General features: G+C 36.3%; 1 protein-coding gene and 2 pseudogenes across 7 annotated transcripts in view; all 3 read right to left on the reverse strand.

Annotated features, from left to right (window-relative positions):
* Positions 1 to 22909, reverse strand: part of NAA15 (N-alpha-acetyltransferase 15, NatA auxiliary subunit) — a 133585-nt gene that overhangs the window by 57693 nt on the left and 52983 nt on the right. For all 7 annotated transcript variants that reach the window (XM_077139995.1, XM_077139992.1, XM_077139990.1 and 4 more), the window contains exon 2: positions 2983 to 3067. Coding sequence is in view for 3 of the 7 variants with exons in the window: in XM_077139992.1 (XP_076996107.1) it covers positions 2983 to 3067 (85 nt within the window). In the remaining 4 variants the exon portion in view is untranslated. The remainder of the gene's footprint in view (positions 1 to 2982; positions 3068 to 22909) is intronic.
* On the reverse strand, positions 3103 to 8286 carry LOC143666308 (hydroxyacyl-thioester dehydratase type 2, mitochondrial-like; annotated as a pseudogene).
* Positions 8383 to 9214, reverse strand: LOC143666307 (ribonuclease P protein subunit p14 pseudogene; annotated as a pseudogene).

The following is a 22909-nucleotide window of genomic DNA, read 5'->3' on the forward strand; positions in this document are numbered from 1 at the left end:
TCTCGATCTTGGGGTTTGGCTGGCCCTATGAAACTTGTTCCTGCAAAGACAGACTAAGCCTACTTAAAATGAGGCCTAAGAGACACCCCCAGAGAGCCTCTACTGTTGCTCAGACAGGTCTCTCTCTAAGTCAACTTGGCAGGTGAATTCATTGTCCTCCCCCCTACATAGGACATGACTCCCAGTGGCATAAATCTCCCTGGCAATGTGGGACATTGCTCCTGGAATGGGTGGGGACTCAGCATTATGAAGAATGAGAAAGCCTTCTTGACCAAAAGGGAGAAGAGAGAAATGAGAGAAAATAACATCTCTTTGCCTGAGAGATTTCAAACAGAGTCGAGAGGTTATCCTCGAGCTTATTTTCATGCATTATATAGACATGTCTTTTTTTTTTGGTATGTTGTATGGCGGGGTCATATTTCACCATTTCTCCATGTAAGCATTCCACTGCTGCAGCACCATTTGTTGAGTTTTGCTTGTTTTTGAGAAGTGCATGGACTAGGAATTGAACCTGGGTCTTACACAAGGCAGACAAGAATTCTATCACTGAACTTACCCTTGAATTCTCTAGATAACTCTTTTTAGTTTATGGTGTTTTGTTGTGGGTGGACAGAAATTACTGAGCTGTGTTCCAGCAGCCTTGATTTGTGAAGACAATTGTATAACGAAATAGCTTTTACATTGTGATTGTGAAAACCTTGTGCCTGATGCTCCTTTTTTCCAGGGTATGGACAGATGAGTAAAGAAAAATGGATTAAAAATAAATAAATAATAGGGGGGATAGGGGGTAATAATAGGGGGTAATGGGGGTAACATAAATTGGGTAGTGGAAATTCTTGTGGTCAATGAGAGGGAGGGGTAAGGGATAAGGGATATATGAGGTTTTTCTTTTTACTTCTTTTTCTGGAGTGATGAAAATGTTCTAAAAATAATCATAGTGATGAATAAACAACAATGTAATCAGACTGTGAGCCACTGATCGTACACCACGTATAGAATGTATGTGTATGAAGATTTGTCAATAAAAATTCTTTTCTTTAAATGCAAGCACACCAACTAGAAAGATATGTTTAGAAATTCACACTGGAAAGATACAGTAACTCTACTGCTAATCTTAAGGCAAATACATGGTATGACCTAATATAAACACTCCTTTAAAATATGACAAACTTTATCTTGAAAACAGACATTGTTTCTGTGAACCAAAGTTTCAAACAGGATGAATACTGTACAATGATTAAAACATACATATAAATTACACACATTTCATAAATGCATGACTTTCCATAACTTTATTTTAAATGACTGATTACTATTAAATATAGAAATAAAAGACATAAGAAACCTGTCATTCCTAATCAGCAGAATAAAAGGGAAGTTGAGGGGAATATCAAGTCTTCAGAAAATATGAAAAAAAGATGTCTGACTTTATAATGTGTTGCTTACGAAGCATAAAAGAATAAGAAATATTCATTATGATTTATATTGGGCTATTCTGGGACCAAAAATTTAGAATTTAGAGAAAAATACTTAGGAATTAAAGGTAAAGATCAAAGGTATTATCTGACAAAGAGTCAACCTTTGTAGGAAAATACAGATTAAAAAAAGAAGCAAGGCAAGGGGAATCACATATAAATGAAAAGGAAGCAAACATTAGTAAACCAAACTAGCAAGTTACTTTAGAAGCTAGCCCTTTGTTGTCCAACAGGCAAACTCTATTTTAGCAAATTGTACTAAACATCTGAATATGCCATATTTCCCAAATTATATGCCAATTATTTTATAATATTTCATATGTAATCTAACTTCACATTTGTTAAAATATGGGGGGGAAATATATATTTTAGAATCAGTGAAATTTGAAACTCTTCTATACCTAAACTCTATTATGATCTCATTACTAGAAGTCACATTACTAGTATGCATATGTTACAAATGATTAGAAAACAACCTAATACCCAACTGGCTAGCAAAAAGAAATGTTTCTTAACAAGGAAGAAATTTAGATATTTTCACTGCCATTTCTTTCCATTTCCAAAAAGTTACATCATTATCATAGTGAAAGTGTGCAAAACAAAAGTAAAGAAAGCTAAGAGAGAACTAGTACTACTCCCTACTTTCAAAACTAGAGCATATTAACAAATTAATTCCCAAAGAGCCATGTTTCCTATTCCTATACCAATCAGACTTGTGAAGACTTAATTTTTCTTTACCTCCTCAAAATACAGCCACACATTCCTCTCTTGTTCTACAAATCTGCCATCCAATCTTCTACCATCAATAGGCAAAAACAAGTAAATTTTCAGAACACCGTAATATAAAAATCATGTCTTAAAGATGACTTGGAAAACTAATTAAGATGCAATACTATTCAATTCCCAGTCCAGGCACTTCCCAACAACGATGAAAATCACAAAAGCCAACAAATGGTGCCGCAATAATGGGATAGTCACACGGAAAAAAAAAAAAAGAACGAAATGTGACCCCATCATACAGCATACCAGAAAAAAAAAAGAAAAAAAAAAACAATGCTAAATAAACAGATGCTAGTTTTATGAGCAAGGGACCCAAAGGGAAATTTCTGAATAAGTTTACTGTAAAGAATGAAATTTCTCCAGTTCAACCAAAGTTCTAAAGTAATTTTTTTCTTTTAACATAATTTTACTTTAATAAAGTTATTACCCTACTAGGCTCTTCTGCCTTTCTTACAGAGCTAACATTAAAAAAAAAAAAAAAAAAAAAAAAATTAAATCAGAACTCAAGTAGAATGTGTTACTCTGCTTGGCATTATTTTAATTCAAATTATAGCATTAAAATTCCTCTTCTCAGAAGAGTAAAAGTCTAGAAGGTAATCAGTCTTAATAAATCTCCCTTGACAATAGTTAAGACAGCTGGGAGTAATACAACCTAAATAAGATAAGCCAGACAAATAAGTAAAATCTCAACTATTTCAGTATTTCAGTGTAAGGTGTTTATACTTACCTCCATGCTCTGCAAATTTGGGATTAGAGAGGATCTGTTTACAGAACTTTAATCCATTTCTATACTGTTTATGTTCATAACATCTCTGTCAAAACAAGAGAAAAATTTTAATTTAGCAAGAAATACAAACAATTTTAAATTCAATCCTAAATTTTTTTAATCTGTTAAATACAACAGAATGATCAACTGTTATTTTCACATTGTTCCAAATCCCAGCAAAATGACAGTACGAAAATATAAAAAAAAGTATAAATACAGAAAGTGAAGGCAAGACAAAGGAACAAAAATCATTTGCTTACTCCCCAAGGTCCAACAACCAAGAGTTTCAGTGGTATAGAAATTGTATTTCAAAATATAATTTTCTTTTCCAGAACAGAAAAAAATCTCTCAAGCCTAGAGGGCCAAGTAAGTTCCCACAAAATGAATGTGGCACACCATGGCACATCACAGAGAAATTTCAAAGCCCGGGAATAAAGAAACAGTCCTTAAAAACTTTCAGGGAGGAAAAAATAAACAGTTACATAAGAAGAACCTATAATCTAAATAGCCAGAAACCCAGAAAACAACTATACACATTTTTCAACATTTAGAGTGAAAATTAGTTTCAACTTAGATATTCTACATCCAATCAAAATATCAATCAAGTATATGAGCAAAATGACATTTTAAGGCTCTCAGAAAGCTAAAATCGTATCTCCATGCACTCTTCTTTAGTTAGGATGCTATCAAGTGGGAATTACAAAAAAACACAATGTGGAATTCAGTTTAAAAAAAAAAAAGGAATGTAATGTAAGGGGAGAAAAGAAAAGGACTAGAGAAGAGCTGGTCCAAAACAGGGCAAGCCAAAAGCTACCATGGAATAGACTTCCAGTAAGGGCAAAACTGGAACTGGAGTGCTTGATAATACGGAAAACATTATGTATAATATGAAAACATTATCTTCATGACAGTAATATAGGCACATTGGGAGGAAATGAGCAACAGGCCTACAGAAAACCAGGCAAATTACTAAATAGGATAAATATCAACTCCAGGAAAAACAAAGGCTTATATATATAAAAGGACAAGTGGTCTTAGTGTAGTATTTAGATTAACAGTAAGCAATGTCTGCAGAATTATAAAAATGTAAATATTCAGTACTGGTTTATCAAAAAGGCTGTGATCTTGAGATAATGAGGAAATTTTGAAAAGTGGGTAAATATTCTAAGTCTTCATTTTTCATAATGAGAAGTCAATAAATTTCTAAACATCATGCATCAAAGAAAGTGGTTAGAAAGACTAAAGGTGCTTGATTCTGTGAAGTGGAAAGGAAGATGAGGGGAGGGGGAAAAGGCAATGTTTTTTTCTCATCACAGACTTTTTACTTATTTCCTCATAACAAAAATTATTTTTAAAAGCATTGTATTTGCTACCAAAAAAACCTGCACCCAAAAGGTCTAATAATCTATGCCAGAATTCATTGTCATCAACTTTTTAACAAATTTTACTCATAAACTCTGAAGCAATATATTAAAAATCCTGGATGGTGCAAGTGATATAAAATCTTAGTAGAAAAATTTCTTATTAGGAAAATATATAGAAATATAAAATTTTACACTTAGGTTCAAGAAAGCAATTGCTTATGTGCTCACTACCTTCACTCTGTTGTTTTGCATCTCGAACCTAAAGTATCCAAATCACAACACATTTTTCCCCAAAACGTATTCCTCACCATCTCAGCAGATGACCTCCCCTCAATCCACTGAATACATGATTAAGCCCAAATTCACAGTACCCTTCCTGCCCTCTATCCTCTAATTAGTGTATATATTTTCTCTGATCTCCACAATAAACTTACGTTTTTAGCAGGCAGAGTGATTTAGAGGATGAGACAGAGGGGAAGGCAGAGAGAGAAATGCCATAGATTTTATTTCCACATGTAGCAAAATAAACCTATTTAAAACTGAGCTACTAAGGATAGTGTGCCTATTTACTTAGTAGAAAGCCTAAAAAATAAACTTTATTGTTTTTATAATAATCATAATAGTAAAAAGTATTAAAAGAAGCTATGATTTAAGGACTAACCTAAAGGAAAGAAATACCCTTGAAAGAAAAAAATTAAGAAGACTTTAATTATAAAGATTCTTATCTTGAGGTTGTTGACAGTATCGGAGATGACCATTTAGTATTAACACATTGGGTACATTTCTCCTTCAACACCCCATAACTCTTAAGGATCTGGCCCCTAGTCTTCCTTATAATATTTTACAATAAGTACATATTATTTATATAATTAGGAGGTAAACCCACAATATTTTCAAAGGAGGGAGAAAAGAATCTGAACTACTAAAACAGACATTTCATATCCAAGACTCAGTCCAGGTTTGGAATACCAGTACTTGGTTAACACCCAGAAAGACTGGCCTATTAACTGTTTAACTATGGGCCAAGAAGTTTTAAACTTAGAAAAAATGTAAACTCAGTCATAGGGAGAATGGACAATAACGCAGCTACAGTTTCCAGGGCAGACCCCATGCTTAGCTGTTTATAATCTGCAGCAACAATCCTATGTGGAAGGTGTTATCCCTATGTATGGATAAAGACGGAGAGTGTAATAACTGAGTCCAAGCCTACATATAAAGCCTTTCTCCAGCAAAAGGAAAACCATGTGAAATGCAAGTCCCACTGCAGGTTTAGCAAGATGCCATTTGGGTGTAATGAGAACAAATTACAATGGACTGACTGACTTACAGAAATTACTTGTGAATAGGGTCTGAGAACATTTACTGGTAAAGGGTGAATGTTCAAGATGACTCAAATTCTATTGCGGCCTTCAATAATTAACTGCCAGATAGTTTATAAATGCAGTGAGAAAATTATTCTACACAGATACAGGTAGGTTTATGTTATCCATATTCAAATTAAAGTTTGAAATCCTAAAAGCAGAATCTTTAGCTAACTGATAATCTTCTCAATGTCTTTTGAATTTTAAAAACCCTAGACAGGATTAAATCATGCATATATTCAAGTTTGTGTGAGGCCAATGGAAAGCAGACATTTGAACAACACTTTTCTACCTATCCCTTTTAACTCCAATGTCAGCATCTAGATTTACAGCCATTCCTTGATACAGAGCATCAATGTCTCCAGGGACTCTTGAATCTTTAAACATTTATCTCAGGATTTGGGAACTTCTAGGACCATAACCTCAGCCAGGCCTTCCATAATAATCTTTTTTACTTTCTACCACAGAACATGACACTGCAATAAAAACAATGAGCTGTTTAAGCTTTTTCTCTTCTGCAGAATCTATAACAACTTCTCCAACATATAAAGGAGTTGGGAAGTTAATTTCCTGGGAAAAAAATAAACAGCCTGTTGTTGGCATTTTAGTACCCAGGAGAGAAGAAATAAGTCCACTGATCAAAAGTCCATATACAACAACAACTGTTTAAAAAGTTGAGAAAATGATCAGACTTCGACTAGAGATATGAGTGAAGCTGATATGAACAGGACTAGGGTAGATTAGTACACTGGGTAAAGGATGATATGGTCCATATTTTAAAACTTCAACTTCTATGTGAGACCAAAGGGAGAGATGTATATTAGGGGCAAAATTCATATTTTGGGTAGCACATTACTAATTTAAACTGCATGATCAGTTTATTTGAACACCGTAATTACATGGAATCTTAAGTAGGGCATGAGACCTTATTGGTTTGTAGTTAGTGTAATGCCCCAACATATTCCAGAGTTATTTGGGCAGTGAATAAAAAAGTATTTGCAAAGTCCCCTTGGGAACTGGAAAGGGGAACTGGAAAGAAAGAAGGAAATATTCAACTTCCCCATTGGGGAATTCCTGATATTCTCACAAGCAATGGGGACAACCAATTCAATAGACTGAACCCTCAATCCTGCATCTTGCCCCTACAAAACTTATTCCTTCAAAAGAGAAGCTAAGCCTACTGATAATTATGCCTAAGAGCCTCCCCCCAGAGAATCTCTTGTTGCTCAGATGGCCTCTCTCTCTCTCAGCCAACTTGGCAGGTGAACTCACTGCCCCACCCCCACCCCAGTACCTAGGACATGACCTTCAAGGGTGTAAATCTCCCTGGCAACATGGGACCAGACTCCCCTGGGCTGAGCCAGGACTCAGCATCATGAGAATGAGAAAGCCTTCCTGACCAAAAGAGGGAAGAGAGAAATGAGACAAAGTTTCAACGGCTGAACGATTTCAAACAGAGTCAAGAGGTTATCCTGGAAGTTATTCTTATGCATTATACAGATTCCTTTTTAGTTTATGGTGTATTACAGTGGGTGAACAGAAGAATCTGAAACTGCTGAGCTGTGTTACAGTAGCCTAGATTCTTGAAGACAACTGTATAAAGATACAACATTTTCAATGTGACTGTATAATTGTGAAAACCTTGTGCCTTATGGTCCTTTTATCCAGGGTATGGGCAGATGACAAATAATATGGATAAAAAAATAATAAATAATATGGATAAAAATATCCAATAATATGGATAAAAAATAGGGGGGGACAAAGGGTGAAATAAATTGGGTAGACAGAAATACTAGTGGTCAATGATAGGGAAGGGTAAAGGGTATGGTTATGTATGAGTCTTTTCTTTTTATTTCTTTTTCTGGAGTGATACAAATAGTCTAAAAAATTATCATGGTGACGAATATACAAACTATATGATGAGACTGTGAGCCAATGATTGTACAACATGTATGGAATTAATGTATGTGAAGATGTGTCAATAAAATTTTTAAAAAAAGGAAAAATAAGATAAATTATGGAGGCGATAAGGGATAAAATAAAATGGCTAGATTGAAACACTGGTGGTCAATGAGAGGGAGGGGTAAGGGGTATGAGGCATTTCTTCTTTTTCTATCTTTTTCTGGAGTGATGCAAATGTTCTTAAAATGATCATGGTGAAGAGTACACAACTGTGTGATGATATTGTGAGCCACTGATTGTATACGGTAGATGGACTGTTAAAAGTGTGACGATTTCTCAATAAAAATGTATTTTAAAAAAACTCCACATTCAATCGTTTTTCCAAACGTGGTTTGTTTTAGTAATATCTTCATTTAAATGCAAAGGATTGACATCCCCTGTTAATTCTGAAAAGGTAGCCACATCCCTCTGGGTGAAGGCCTGAGTTAGAACAGCGTGGTTTCTAACTTTGACACGCACGTACTGAAGGTGCTGCCTTCTCTGTACCAGCTGGTTCAGACAGATTCTCCTCAGAAGCCTACCCACCAAATGCTGTAACTGGAAATTCCCAGGAACATCTTCAACACCTCATATTTCATCAACAAAGGCTTTTAGCCTGCTTTAGTCTTTGAACATTCCACTGGCACCAAAAGTACTCTTGAGAGTGTAGAAATGCTTTGAAACTGAAGACCTATTCAATCGAATACTAGTTCCCTGCTATTATCAGTTAATGCAAGAAGAAACAGAAAAACCTGAATCACTTTGAAAGCATATTTTTTGTCTTTATAGAATCCTAAGAGGTTCAAAGAGTTCCACAATTTGACAAGACCACTGCTACATATTCTCAAGATGGCTGACAAGGTCTTCTCTTCATATTTTAGGATGTCTAAGGGTAAGGCAGCCTCATCCTCCCCAAACAGATCCTTCAGGGCTGAAATAAGCAGCTGCTTTAACTGTGCAGCATACAACTCAACCCTAGACTTTTGAAATTCTAGGCAGACCTTCATATAGTGATGCTCAGAGAAAGTTTTGTAAACTATTATTTTATTTGTGGTGGTTGAGGTTGTTAACTTTTCTATCATTGATCAAACCAGTCTCACTCCTAAAGCCTTAGCTCTAGCTTTTCTCCATGCTAGGAACACTGTTCCAGCAGGTAGCCACTTGATACTTCCTCGCTCCTTCATGACTTTGCTCAAATTTCACTCCTCAATATTGCCCAGTGGCCTCTCTATCTAATACTGCAAACTCGCCATATCCCTGGCCCTGCTCTGCTTTTTTCTCGTAGCATTTACCACCTTTTAACACAATTATGTAATTAACTTTTCTTTATTTGTACTCTCCTTCACTGCCCCAATAGAAAATATACTCTACGAGAGACAGGGATGTCTTATTCACTACTATTTTCAAAGGACCTAAAATGATGTGTTGTGCATAACAGGCGTTCAACATATAGTTTTTGGAGAAAAAAATAAATGATTTTTAAAAAGCTCAATCCACCCAAAGCTCACTAGGTTTCCACAGACAGCCTCGTCTTAGGCTCCCAGGCCCCTCTCCACACACCCAAGCCCCTCCACTCCACAGTTCTGGGATAACTAATGCCCAAAAACACAGCCTCCCTTCTCAGAATGACTACCTTTGGGAATCTGACGTCCTGAGTGGCTGCTTCTGGCAGCCATTGCTCAAAGCAAAAGCTGTAGATGGAAGAGGAGAGAATTGAGGGGAGCCAGAAAGTAAGTGGGGGCAGCCTACAGGAAGCTGAGGTCCTGATGGTAGAGGCTGGGCCTCTCTCCCATGAAAAGCTAACAGCACCAGCCACCTGTGAACATGCAACATGTCCCCAGCCCCAACCCAGCTTTTCAGGGGCCAGACATTGGAGGCTAGGGTTCAACTAGAGCACTAGGGAGACTGCTTTCTGGCTCACACCCAAGCTTTATGCATCGAGCAAGATTTTAAAGCAGGTCAGACCGAAGAATTCAGATGAGCAGCCAGTCTTTTCTGATCTGAGCAGAGCACCTCTGCTCTGGAGAGTTCTCTGGGTGCTGGGTGGGCCTTTCCCAGCCACTGTCCCTCACAGGCCTCCCCACCACCAGCCTGGGCCCTCCAGGGCCTCCGGCTCATTGTATTATTCACCATTGGAAATGTCACTGTTTAATCATCTTGGAATCCACTTCCCTGGCCCTGTTGTTTTAAATCTATTCTTACCCTCAAGCTCTTTGGTTTCTCTTGCTTCAGAGAATGGCATACCTAGCCTTCTACTGTAATCTCCTCTAACTTAATATTACCATAGTGTGATGCTTTTTTTGTGTGTGCTATTTTCAACAAAGACTTTTTTTTTTTTAAATTAAAAAAAAAAAAAAAGCTCAATCCCCTACTGATGGGCACTCGGGTTGTTTCCAACCCTTCTAGCCTAACAGCCACCACTTATTTAGTAACTATCTTACACCAGGTCCAGGCAGCGTGCTTTGCACTCAAGGGCCCACTCACAGACACCAAGACTATAAGACGCCTGCACAGAGGACTGGAGAGGCTCCTGGACAAGCCTTGCCATCCATCTGCGGCTGCGTCTCCTTGGCGTTCCCCTTTCTGGAACATCCCCACCCAGGACATCCAAGAGACCATCAATTATCATTATTCTTAAAATCCACATTAGCATTCTGAAAATTTATTTCTGTAAAAATAAAGTTAGTATAAATTTAGTTTGAAATGCTAGTGATAAATGAAAGCGAGGGGTAGAGGGTATGGTATGTATAATCTTTTTTTTTCCTCTGTTATCGTTTTATTTCTTTTTCTGTTGTCTTTTTATTTCTTTTTCTAAATCGATGCAAATGTTCTAAGAAATGATGAATGTGCAACTATATGATGATATTAAGAATTACTGATTATATATGTAGAATGGAATATATCTTGTTTTGTTTGTTTGTTGTTAATTTTTTTTAATTAATAAATAAATTTAAAAAGTCAAAGAAAAAAAATAAAAAATAAAATTAGGAGACCTTCACTTTTGGGCCATGATGGAGTAACTACGTAAGGATAAACCTGCCCTTCTACCATAAACAATAAAACTGAACAAAATGTGTAACAGATGTTGTCTCACCCACTGGACACAAAAAGCAGTACAGGACTGTAAACCAGGAGAGAAGGAAACAAACAAGATGAGCTCTAGAAATGCCACTGCTTTACATCTGGAGGCATTTCCTGGATTTCAGAGTGGGGAGTGGGATCCCAAGCAGAAGATAGCAGTCCACAGAGCTAAAGAAACAGAATTAGGTTCAAGAAGGCTGAGGTGTTCCTCAAGGCAGAATAGTGAAAATGAAGACGCTATAAGAGAAAGATGAAAAATCTACATGGAATTCACATGCAGCTGTAGCTGAATATTTTTGAATACTAAACCATGTATATGTAGGGTAGAACTTTATGAGCCCAAAGAACGACCAAAAGCAGTGAGTTGAACAATTCTCAGAGTTCACACAGTGCTAGGAGTTCCAACTAACCTGAATGATATATTCACTGAATAGCTGCAGAATTCAGTAAAGACTATAGAAAGGTCAAACCTTTCTAGTAGACATCAACTAGCCCTATAGCCCTATAAGGGACACTCTAGACCCACCCTAACAAAGCCTCCAGGGATCAGACTTCACTGCCACAACAAAGTCCAACACTCTTTAGACAGTTATATTCATCAAAACAATATAAAATTCATAATGCCTAATACACAATAAAAATCGCTAGATAAGTTAAAAAGCAGGAAAACAGACCAATAATTAGAAAAAAAAGAGAAATCGATGGAATTATGATAAGGATCTCAAAACAACCACTATAAATATAAAAAAAACAAACAAAAAAAAACTTAAAGGAAAGAATATATGAATAGAGAAATGTAACATGTGAAACAAGAACCAAGTGGAAACTCCTGGAAATGAAACATATATCTAAAATGAAAACATCACCAGATAAGGTGAAGAGAGCCGATCATAACACTGCAAAAGAAAAGAAAAAATCAGTCAACTAGAAGACAGCAATAGAAACTACCAAAACTGAACATAGAAGGAAATCATCTCTAAAAGCACCATAGAAACAAGACTGATTGCAAAAATTCAGAAATGGATAGCACAATACTACCTAACTGTAATGCAATGGTAGAACACTGAATGAGGCTGAATGTGAAAATGATAGAGGGAGGAGAGCTGGGGGCACAAGTAAAATCAGAAGGAAAGAGACGGTAAATACTGAGACGGTATAATCTAGGAATGCTTAGAGTGTACAATGATACTGACTAAACGTACAAATTAAAAAATGTTTTTGCAGGAGGAAGAACAAAGGAATAGCAATACTGCAGGGTGTTGAAAATAGAGGGTCATTCATATTTTGAAACTCTAACTTATGTGTAAGACTAAAGCAAAAAATGTTTATTTGATACAAAATTTATATATTGACTAGTGCATTTCCTAATATAAGTTATGTGGACAGTTTAACTGAACACCATAAGCACATAGAACCTTGAGTAGGGCATGAGATTTTGTAGGTTTGTACAGAGTGATGCCTCAATAAATCCCAGAGTGATCTGAACAGTGAATAAAAATGTATTTGCAAAGTCCCCTTGGGGGAATGGTGAGAAAGGGGGAAAATTCAACATTTCCATGTGGAAAATTCCTGATATTCTCACAAGCAGTAGGGACAACCAAAGCAATAGGCTGAGCCCTCAATCTTGGGGTTTGTTCATATGAAAATGAAACTTATCCCCGCAAAGGATAGGCTAAGCTTACCTAAAATTAGGCCTAAGAATCACCCCCAGAGAATCTCTTTTGTTGCTCAGATGTGGTCTCTCTCAGCCACATGACAAGCAAACTCTCTGCCCTCCCCCTCTCTCTGTGGGACATGACTCCCAGGGGTATAAACCCTCCTGGCAACGTGGGACAGAAATCCTAGAATGAGCTGGGACTCAGCATCAAGGGATTGAGAAAACCTTCTCGATCAAAAGGGGGAAGAGAGAAATGAGACAAAATAAAGTGTCAATGGCTGAGAGATTTCAAACAGTCAAGAGGTTATTGTGGAGGGTTTTTTTATGCATTATATAAATACGATCTTTTTAGTTAAGGTATATTGGAAAAGCTGGAGGGAAGCGCCTGAAAATGTAGAGCTGTGTTACAGTAGTCATGTCTCTTGAAGATGATTGTATAATGATATAGCATGCACAATGTGACCGTGTGGTTGTGAAAACCTTGTGTCTGATGCTCCTTTTATCTATGGTATGGACACATAAGTAAAACATATGGATTAAAAATAAATAAATAATAAGGGGAACACATGTTAAAATAAATTTAGTAGATTAAAATGTTAGTGATCAATGAAAGGGAGTGATAAGGGGTATAGAAAAAAATAGGGAAACAAAGGCTAAAATATATTGGGTAGATGGAAATATTAGCAGTCAATGAGAGGCAGGGAAAAGGGGTATGGCATGTATGAGTTTTTTTCTTTTTATTTCTTTTTCTGAATTGATGAAAATGTCTAAGAAATGATCACGGTGATGAATATACAACTATGTAAAAATATTGTGAGTTATTGATTATATATCAAGAATGGAATGATTATATGACTGTTCGTGTTTGTATGTTAAAAAAAAAAGCATCAGATCTAAATGTAAAAGGTAAAACAATAAAGCTGCCAGAATAAATCAAATAGAGCAAAATATATTTGTCATTACCTTGGGGTAGACAAGATCCCTCAAATAGGAACTTTAAATTGTTTAGCATTGAAAGTAAAAAAGACACAAGCCAGAGAAAAAACATTTGCAATAAATATGTCAGAAAAAGATATTATATACAGAATACATAAAGAACTCCTACAAATTAATAACAGTAAGGTAGAACGCCCAATAAAATTAAGCAAGAGTAGAAAAAATACATCTCGAAAAAGTTATTTAAGTGGTCAATAAACATACAAAAAGGTGTTCGATTACATGAAAAAAGAACACAATGCCATACCTTTAAAATTAAATTAATTAAATGAAAGAGACAACATCAACTGCTAGTGAGAGTCGAACCACTGGAACTCTCATATACTACTGGTAGGAATGAAAATTGGTTCAACCACTTTGGAAAACTGGCAGAATGAATTTTATGTTATAAAGTTCACACCTCCACAAACCTGACTTTTTTAAAAAACCTGTTTGGCAACGTTCAATAAAATTAACCCATATGCATACCCTCTGATCCAGCAATTTCAATGTCAGGCATATGGTTAACAAAAAATACAAACATATTTATCAAAAGAGAGGGAAAAGAAGGTAATCATTTATATCAATAGCTGTGACTGCAACAAAAAAAGTTAAAATGTCAAAAAGGCAGGATAAACTTATGAAGCATGTAATAACATGGATGGACCTAGAGAACATTATGCTGAGTGAGTTCAGCCAAAAACTAAAGGACAAATACTGTATGGTCCCACTGATGTGAACGGACATTCGAGAATAAACTTGGAATATGTCATTGGTAACAGAGTCCAGCAGGAGGTAGAAACAAGGTAAGATAATGGGTAATTGGAGCTGAAGAGATACAGACTGTGCAACAGGACTAGATACAAAAACTCAAAAATGGACAGCACAATAATACCTAATTGTAAAGTAATCATGTTAAAACACTGAATGAAGCTGCATCTGAGCTATAGGTTTAGTTTGTTTGTTTGTTTGTTCGTTTCTGTTTTTTTGTTTTTTTGGTTTTTTTTACTATTATTATTACTTTTATTTTTTTTCTCTGTATTAACATTCTATATCTTTGTCTGGTGTGTCGCTAGCTCTTCTAAACCGATGCAAATGTACTAAGAAACGATGATCATGCATCTGTGTGATGATGTTAAGAATTACTGATTGCATATGTAGAATGGTATGATTTCTAAATGTTGGGTTAATTTCTTTTTTTTTTTTCCGTTAATTAATAAAAAAAAAAAAAAGTCAAAAAGGGCATCCAAAACTAACAACATACCTGAATTAAGAGAAGTTAACCTTACTAATAGTCTCTTTTCATTGACTTTGCAATAAAAATTGCTTTTATATCTAAGGCTTAAATTTACCAAAGCCAAAGAAGTAAACATGAAACAAAAGGAGTCTAAGTCTTCTCTGTTTAAGTATAGAAATCACAAAGTATCATCACTGTGTCATAACCTTAGTACTAGAAAGTAACATTTATATACCAGAAAAATTTACTTCAAAGAATTAATGAATTAGTGAAAAGAACTGCCTCTGAAATCAAATAGCTCTGATTTCAAACCCTGACTTTAGACAATAAAATTAGTTATATATTAAATTATTTGCTCAGTATCAAAAAGAACAGCAACTCTTAAATCACAGAGATGAATCATCAGAAAAAGCATGTAAAACACTCAGGAATCATACAAGCTAATACTTTCTAAGCATTTACTGTGTGCCAGGCAAAAGACTACAATCTGAGCCCTTGGATTACTGTTTTAGTGCTTTCGACATCAAACAGAAATGTTAATAATTTTTTACTAACATAAATATTTTTAAAGCCAAGAATTTTAATCTTTTAATAGAACTCCTAATCAACAAATTCAGGTATTCCACCTTTGATTTCCTTGCTTACTCAATTTTATAATTAAACGCAGGCAAGAAAATGCCAATCAGGTAAGAAAATGAGCACACACATGAAATAATTAATTCACTGGGTAATCCCCCAAAGAAGAAGCTGCCACTAAAAAAAACTTTGAATAAAACATCAGTATACTACAGACTTAGTTTCTTATTTTATCACACTTAGGACAGTAAGCTTTGGTTCCTAATGATTATTCCATTTCCAATTAATAAAATTGGGCAGTCTTCCATTTCAAAATTATACTGAATGCCATTAAACCAATTACCTCTTGTCAATTTGACTGTGAAATAATTCAGAATGGCATAACCCCCCAAATAACTACTAAGGATCTACTCTTTCTCAGCAATAATCAGTGTTTAAGGAGGCAGTAATTCTTTTTTTACCATCTTTTAAAACTTTTTTTATTGTATAATATAACATATACACAAAGCAAAGAAAGAAAAAAGCAGTGTTTCAAAGCACTCTTCAACAGTATATACAGGACAGATCACAGAGTCTGTCATGGGCTACTATTACCATCATGTCAGATTTTTCCTTCTAGTTGCTCCAGAACATTGGAGGCTAGAAAGAATACATTTTTTTGTATCATCACAATCAACTTTTCCTTTTTTTGTGAAAAATAACATATATACAAGAAAGCAATAAATTTCAAAGCACACTACAACAACTAGTTGTAGAACAGATTTCAGAGTTTGATATGGGTTACAATTCCACAATTTTAGGTTTTTAATTCTAGCTACTCTAAGATACTGGAGACTAAAGGAAATATCAACATGATGATTCAGCAACTCGTTTCTTTTTTTTAAAAACTTTTTATTAATTAAAAAAAATTAACAAACAAAACATTAAGATATCATTCCATTCTACATATATAATCAGTAATTCTTAATATCATCACATAGTTGCATATTCATTTCTTAGAACATTTGCATCGATTTAGAAAAAGAAATAAAAAGACAACAGAAAAAGAAATAAAATGATAGAGGAAAAAAAAAGATTATACATACCATACCCTTACCCCTCGCTTTCATTTACCACTAGCATTTCAAACTAAATTTATTTTAACATTTGTTCCCCCTATTATTTATTTTTATTCCATATGTTCTAGTCTTCTGTTGATATAGTAGGTAAAAGGAGCATCAGACACAAGGTTTTCACATTCACAGAGTCTCATTGTGAAAGCTATATCATTGTTCAATCATCATCAAGAAACATGGCTACTGGAACACAGCTCTACATTTTCAGGCACTTCCCTCCAGCCTCTCTGCTACATCTTGAACAACAAGGTGATATCTACTCAATGCATAAGAATAACCTCCAGGATAACCTCTCAAATCTGTTTGGAATCTCTCAGCCATTGACACTTAGTCTCATTTCACTCTTCCCCCTTTGGTCGAGAAGTTTCTCTCAATCCCTTGATGTTAATTCTCAGCTCATTCTAGGGTTTTTCTCAGTCCCTTGATGCTGAGTCTCAGCTCATTCCAGGATATCTGTCCCACATTGCCAGGAAGGTCCACATCCCTGGGAGTCATGTTCCACACAGAGAGGGGGAAGGTGGTGAGACTGCTCATCATGTTGGCTGGAGAGAGAGGCCACATCTGAGCAACAAAAGAGGCTCTCTTGGGGGTGACTCTTAGGCCTAAATTTTAAGTAGACTTGACCTATCCTTTGTGGGGTTAAGTTTCATATGAACAAACCCCAAGACTGGGGGCTCAGCCTATAGCTTTGGTTGTCCACACTGCTTGTGAGAATATCAAGAATTCAACTTGGGGAAGTTGAATTTCTCCCCACTCTCACCATTCCCCAAAGGGGGCTTGCAAATACTTTTCCAGTCACTGATCAAATCACTCTGGGATTCATCGGGGCATCACTCTGGACAAACCAACAAAATCTCATGTCCTACCTGAGATTCCAAGTACTTATGACATTCAATCAAACTACCTACATGAGTTATATTAGGAAATGCTCTAGTCAAAAATATAAATTTTGTAACAAATAAACATTTTTTTGCTTTAGTCTCACACATAAGGTGACATTTTAAAGTATTAATTATCATCTATTTTCAGCACCCTGCAATAATGACATTCCTTTGTTCTTCCTCATGCAAAAACATTTTAAAAATTTGTACATTGTAAATTTCACTATTATTATACATTCTAGGCATTCCTAGATTATACCATCTCGATCTTTACCATCTATCTTTCTTTCTGATTTCATTTATGTTCCCAGCAGCAACTCGTTTCTTAAACCCTACCTTCTCTGTATAACTCCACCATCATCTTTGATCTTTCTCCTATGCTTTACGAGTATCTGGGCTATGCCCATTGTTCTAGTTTGCTAAACTGCCGGAATGCAACACATCAGAGACAGACTGGCTTTTAATAAAAGGGGATTTATTTTGTTAGTTCTTCAGAGGAAAGGCAGCTAACTTTCCACTGAGGTTGTTTCTTACGTGGTAAGGCACAGGATGGTCTCTGCTGGCCGTCTCTCCAGGCCTCTGGATTCCGACAACTTTCCCCGGGGTGATTTCTTTCTGCACCTCCAAAGGCCTGGGCTGAGCTACGAGTGCTGAGATGAGGAATGCAGAGCTGCTTAGACTGTGCTACATTGTGCTCTCTTATTTAAGCATCAGCCAATTGAGTCAAATGTCATTCACTGCAGCAGGCATGCCTCCTAGCCGACTGCAGATGTAATTAGCAACAGATGAGGTTCAAGTACCATTGACTCAAGTCCACAACAACAGAACTAGGTGCCTTCACCTGGCCAAGTTGACAACTGAATCTAACTACCACACCCATTCTAACTTTTTCATGTTGGAAGGGGCTTCAATAAGATGGCGTACGGAAATGGAAGGAGGTAGTAATTCCTAAAGCATTACTTCTACAACAATCACTACAAAGGAGTAGCCTTTTCGCAGTATAAAGAAAAAAGTGAAGTGACAATACATATTCAACTTAGTTTATCCATAAATTTTCTTAAAAACTTCTGTTCTTTGGATGAGCCTTGAGGACATTATGCTGAGTGAAATAAGCCAGATATAAAAGGTTAGATACTATATGATTCCACTTTTATGACCATGATAAAGACAAAATCAGAGGCTTATAATACAGAATACAGATAAACGGAAACTGAAGATGGGTGAATGGTTAGCTGATGAGGTTGAACTTAAATATAAGGGAATAGATAGAAGTGAAGGTGGTTCACTACTGAGTTTATAAGTAATATTACCATATTGAAGGTGAACATGATTGAAAGGGGTTGTATAGACGCATGTGTCCCACTGATTAACACTACAGATATAAGTTCTTGCATGAACTACTGTAAAGGTATGAAATCTTGTACAAAGAGTACGTAACTTCAAGGTATAGGGGGAAAACTGCTATTACATGCTATGGACTATGTTTAACAGGAAAACCTCAATAGCACTACAGCAACACCAGGGATATATAATGGGGGGGAAGGACAAGAGTTAAGGGGAGGCTTGGATTTCCTATTTGGTGAGGGTGTATTTATTGCTATCTTTCTCTTGGAAACAATGAAATCATCTAAAATTGAGAGTGTTGGTAGATATGATGTCCAATTAATGGAGGTGGCTGAAGGATGCACTGACTGAGAAGTAGACTGGCAAATGATGGTGTGTACATATGATCGAACATTGGGCTGCTCTAAAAAGGAAAAAAGTTGTAAGGCATGCAATGTTTTGAACAAACCTGTGGGACAGTTAGTAAGGCAAAATAAGCCAGAAACAAAAGAGCAAATATTGTATGGTGTCATTCAGAAGATTTGTTTCATAAAACAGGGGCCTAGATTATAGGCCCTTTTAGCAGTCACATTTAGTCCAGAGTGGCAACTGTCATTTCTGGATTTTGAGAGGCTGCTTCATATATGTATAACGTGGTATTTAGAGATAAGAATGAAGCTGATCAGGTTGGGATTGAGGTAATTCAGAATATAGGGTTAAGGAAGACATTGTCTGTATTTTAGAACTTATCTACTCTTTGAGAACAAAGGAAGAAAAGCTTATTTTGCCCAGAACCTAAATTTTCTGTAGCATATACTCTAACTCAACCTGTCTAGATAGTTCACATAAACAATCCAAGCACAGGGAATCCAGAATGAGAACAATGGTTTTTAGCCCCATATAGCTTAATGTTATCCCTGGATAAATCCCGGAGTATATTAAGCAGGTAATCAAAAAGTACTGGCAAAGTCCCTTGAAGGATGGGAGAAAAAACAGGAAACTATTATTACTACTGGCAAAATCCCTGATACTGTGTCAAATATTAGGGACACCCAAATCAATAGGCTAAGCTCTTGATCTTGAGGGTTGTTCTTGCAAAGCGTATGTATGCAGCAGAGAAGCTTAGCCTACCTATCGGTATGCTTAAGAGTTACTTCAGGAGGACCACTTTTGTTGCTCAGATGTGGCCTGTCTCTCTTTCTCTCTCTCTCTCAGCCCAACTCTGCAAGTGAAATCACTGCCCTCTCTCCTATGTGGGCCATGACATACAGGGATGAAAGTCTCCTTGGCGGCATGGGAGATGACTCCCAGGGATGAGTCTGGCCTTGGCACTGTGGGATCTACAATATCATCCTAGATTAACAGAGGGAAAAGAAGTGTAACAAAATCAAGTTATCAGTGGCTGAGAGAGTTCAAATAGAGTTGAGAGGCTACTCTGGAGGTTACTCTTAACGAAGCTTCACTAAGACATTGCTACTATCATAATATGCCAAGCCCCAACCAAAACTATTCCTGCCAATCTTAAAGAACCCTTAGGGTGTTACATAAGATTCTACAAAGGTTCCCTGCACTCAGGTAATTTTCCAGAAACCTACAACCTCCAGATCGGTCCCTGGACCAGGTAAGTTCTGAAATGCAGCCTCTCCAGAACATCAACTAGTTCCATCCTCCTATTCCACATTATCAATAGCCCCTTCTAACATGAAAAGTTAGAAATACCCTTCAAGAGTGGGAGAAAGATCAAAGGAGATAGTGGAGTTACACAGAAAAAGTAGGGTTTAAAAAAATGAGTGAGTGCTGAATCATTATACTGATATTTCTTTTAGCCTCCAGTATCTTAGAGCAGTTAGAAGTAAAAACCTAAAATTGTGGAACTGTAACCCATACCAAACTCTGAAATCTGTTCTACAACTAATTGTAGTATGTTTTGAAATTTATTACTTCTTTCTATATATGTTATTTTTCACTAAAAAGAAAAGAAAGTCGATTGTGATGATAAATGTACAGCTATATGATAATATTGTGGACCATTTATTGTACTCTTTGGATGATTACATGGTATGTGAATATATAATACATATATCAATAAAATATATAAAAATAATTAAGAATGTAAAGAAATTAGGTATTTTTAGAAATATTAAGATAAAATGTTTCAAAAGAAATGTTAAAAGCACCTTAACGTGGTTGATATTTCTTCTGAGAAGTACAAGCAATTTAAAAGATTAGAGTTACTACTGTTATGACAGTTAATGCAAGACAATTAGAGGAATTCATTTTATTACCAGAACTTTTAAAATCCCTTTAGCTCTTTGTTCCTGACAGAAATCCTTCTCAACAACAACAAAAATCTACCAGGAATTTTAAAAAACACTTTTAAAAAGTTAGATAGATTACAATACTAGTGGTCAATGAGAGGGAGGGGTAAGGGTTATGGGACCTACAGACTGTTTCTTTTGGCTTTTTATTCCTTTTTTGGGAGTGTTGCAAATGTTCTAAAAATAACCACAATGATGAATATACAATTATGTGATGATATTGTGAGCCACTGACTGTATACTCTGGATGGACTATGGTATGTAAAGATATCTCAATATTAAAAAAAAAAGATCTCCACAGGAGAATCTTCACATCAAAGAAAAACATAAAGCTACAATCCCCGTCTGGAACTCTTGGGTTTGGGAAGTTCTTGAAATTTTAGAATTCAAGCAAGGGTTCCCCTGGTATGGAATAAATAACATAGTATGCAATCTGTCCTCCTGCCTACAACATGAGTACATGTTAATTCAAAATTAAATATAGTTGTCTAAAAAATATTAGAATATTTAGACTATATTAAGTTGAAAATATTGACACTGTGCTATACAGAAACAATGAAATAAAACAGAACATACTTAAAACAAGTTGAACTATTCTAATGGGGAATAAAAATCACCAGTACTGGGGCGGGCCGCGGTGGCTCAGCGGGCAAAGTGCTTGCCTGCTATGCCGGAGGACCTCGGTTCGATTCCCGGCCCCAGCCCATGTAACAAAAACGGAGAAACAGAATACAATAAAACAAGAAAATGTTTCCCTTTCTTCCTTCCTTCCTTCCTTCTATCCTTCCTTCCTTCTCTCTGTCTTTCCTTTAAAAAAAAAAAAAAATCACCAGTACTGCCCCCATACACTCCAGCACTCCTGCTTCCAACTGCACAGGAATATACGAAAGTGTTTGCCAAGTACATAACTAGAAAGTATGTATGTTTCAGCCATTGAATAACAGCAGATATAGGGCTGTAATCTCAGAGAAGAACAAATAAGGTATCTCCCAAGAAAAATCTTTGCTTCTGCCTAGAGGCATTTTCCAGACTGCAAAAAGGGATGGAGGACTGTGCTGGTTTGAAAGGAAGTATGCCCCCTAAAAAAGCCAAGTTTTAATATAAATCTCATTTCTTAAAGGTAGAATAATCCCTATTCACTACTGTATATTTGAAACTGTAGTGAGATCGTCTCCCTTGTTGATGTGATTTAGTTAAGAATGGTTGTTAAACTGGATTAGGGGATGACATGTCTCCACCCATTTGAGTGGGTCTTGATTAGTTTCTGAAGTCCTACAAAAGAGGAAACATTTTGGAGAATGAGAGATTCAGAGAGATTCAGAGAGAGCAGAGAATGCTGCAGCACCATGAAGCAGAGAGTCCACCAGCCAGCGACCTTTGGAGATGAAGAAGGAAAATGCCTCCTGGGGAGCTTCATGAAACAGGAAGCCAGGAGAGAAAGCTAGCAGATGACACCGTATTCGCCATGTGCCCTTCCAGCCGAGAGAGAAGCCCTGACTGTGTTCGTTCGCCATGTGCCATCTCACTTGAGGGAGAGACCCTGAACTTCATCAGCCTTCTTGAACCAAGGTATCTTTCCCTGGATGCCTCTGATAGGACATTTCTATAGACATATTTTAATTGGGACATTTTCTCAGCCTTGGAACTGTAAACTTGCAACTCATTAAATTCTCCCTTTTAAAAGACATTCCATTTCTGGTATATTGCATTCCAGCAGCTAGCAAACCAGAACAAGGACCAAACAGTTTGGCAGCCTCACTGATCTGGGAACATTTCAGACTAAAAAACTACTGGGGTAGCTGAAATTTATGGAGCATGGTATCAGAAAGAACTGTACAAAGAAGAATCTTCAGAACTCTCCTTAGGAATCTTTAGTTACATACTAAGATATGACCCCAGATACTATGTTAAACATTACGGACACCCAAATTAATAAGCCAAACCCTTGATCTTGAGACTTGCTCTTGTGAAGCGTATGTACACAGCAGAGAAGCTTAGCCTACCTGTGGTTATGCCTAACAGTCACTTCTGGAGGAATTCTTTTGTTGCTCAGATGTGG

The sequence above is a fragment of the Tamandua tetradactyla genome, chromosome 22 (genome assembly GCF_023851605.1).
Source record: "Tamandua tetradactyla isolate mTamTet1 chromosome 22, mTamTet1.pri, whole genome shotgun sequence".
Classification (NCBI taxonomy): domain Eukaryota; kingdom Metazoa; phylum Chordata; class Mammalia; order Pilosa; family Myrmecophagidae; genus Tamandua; species Tamandua tetradactyla.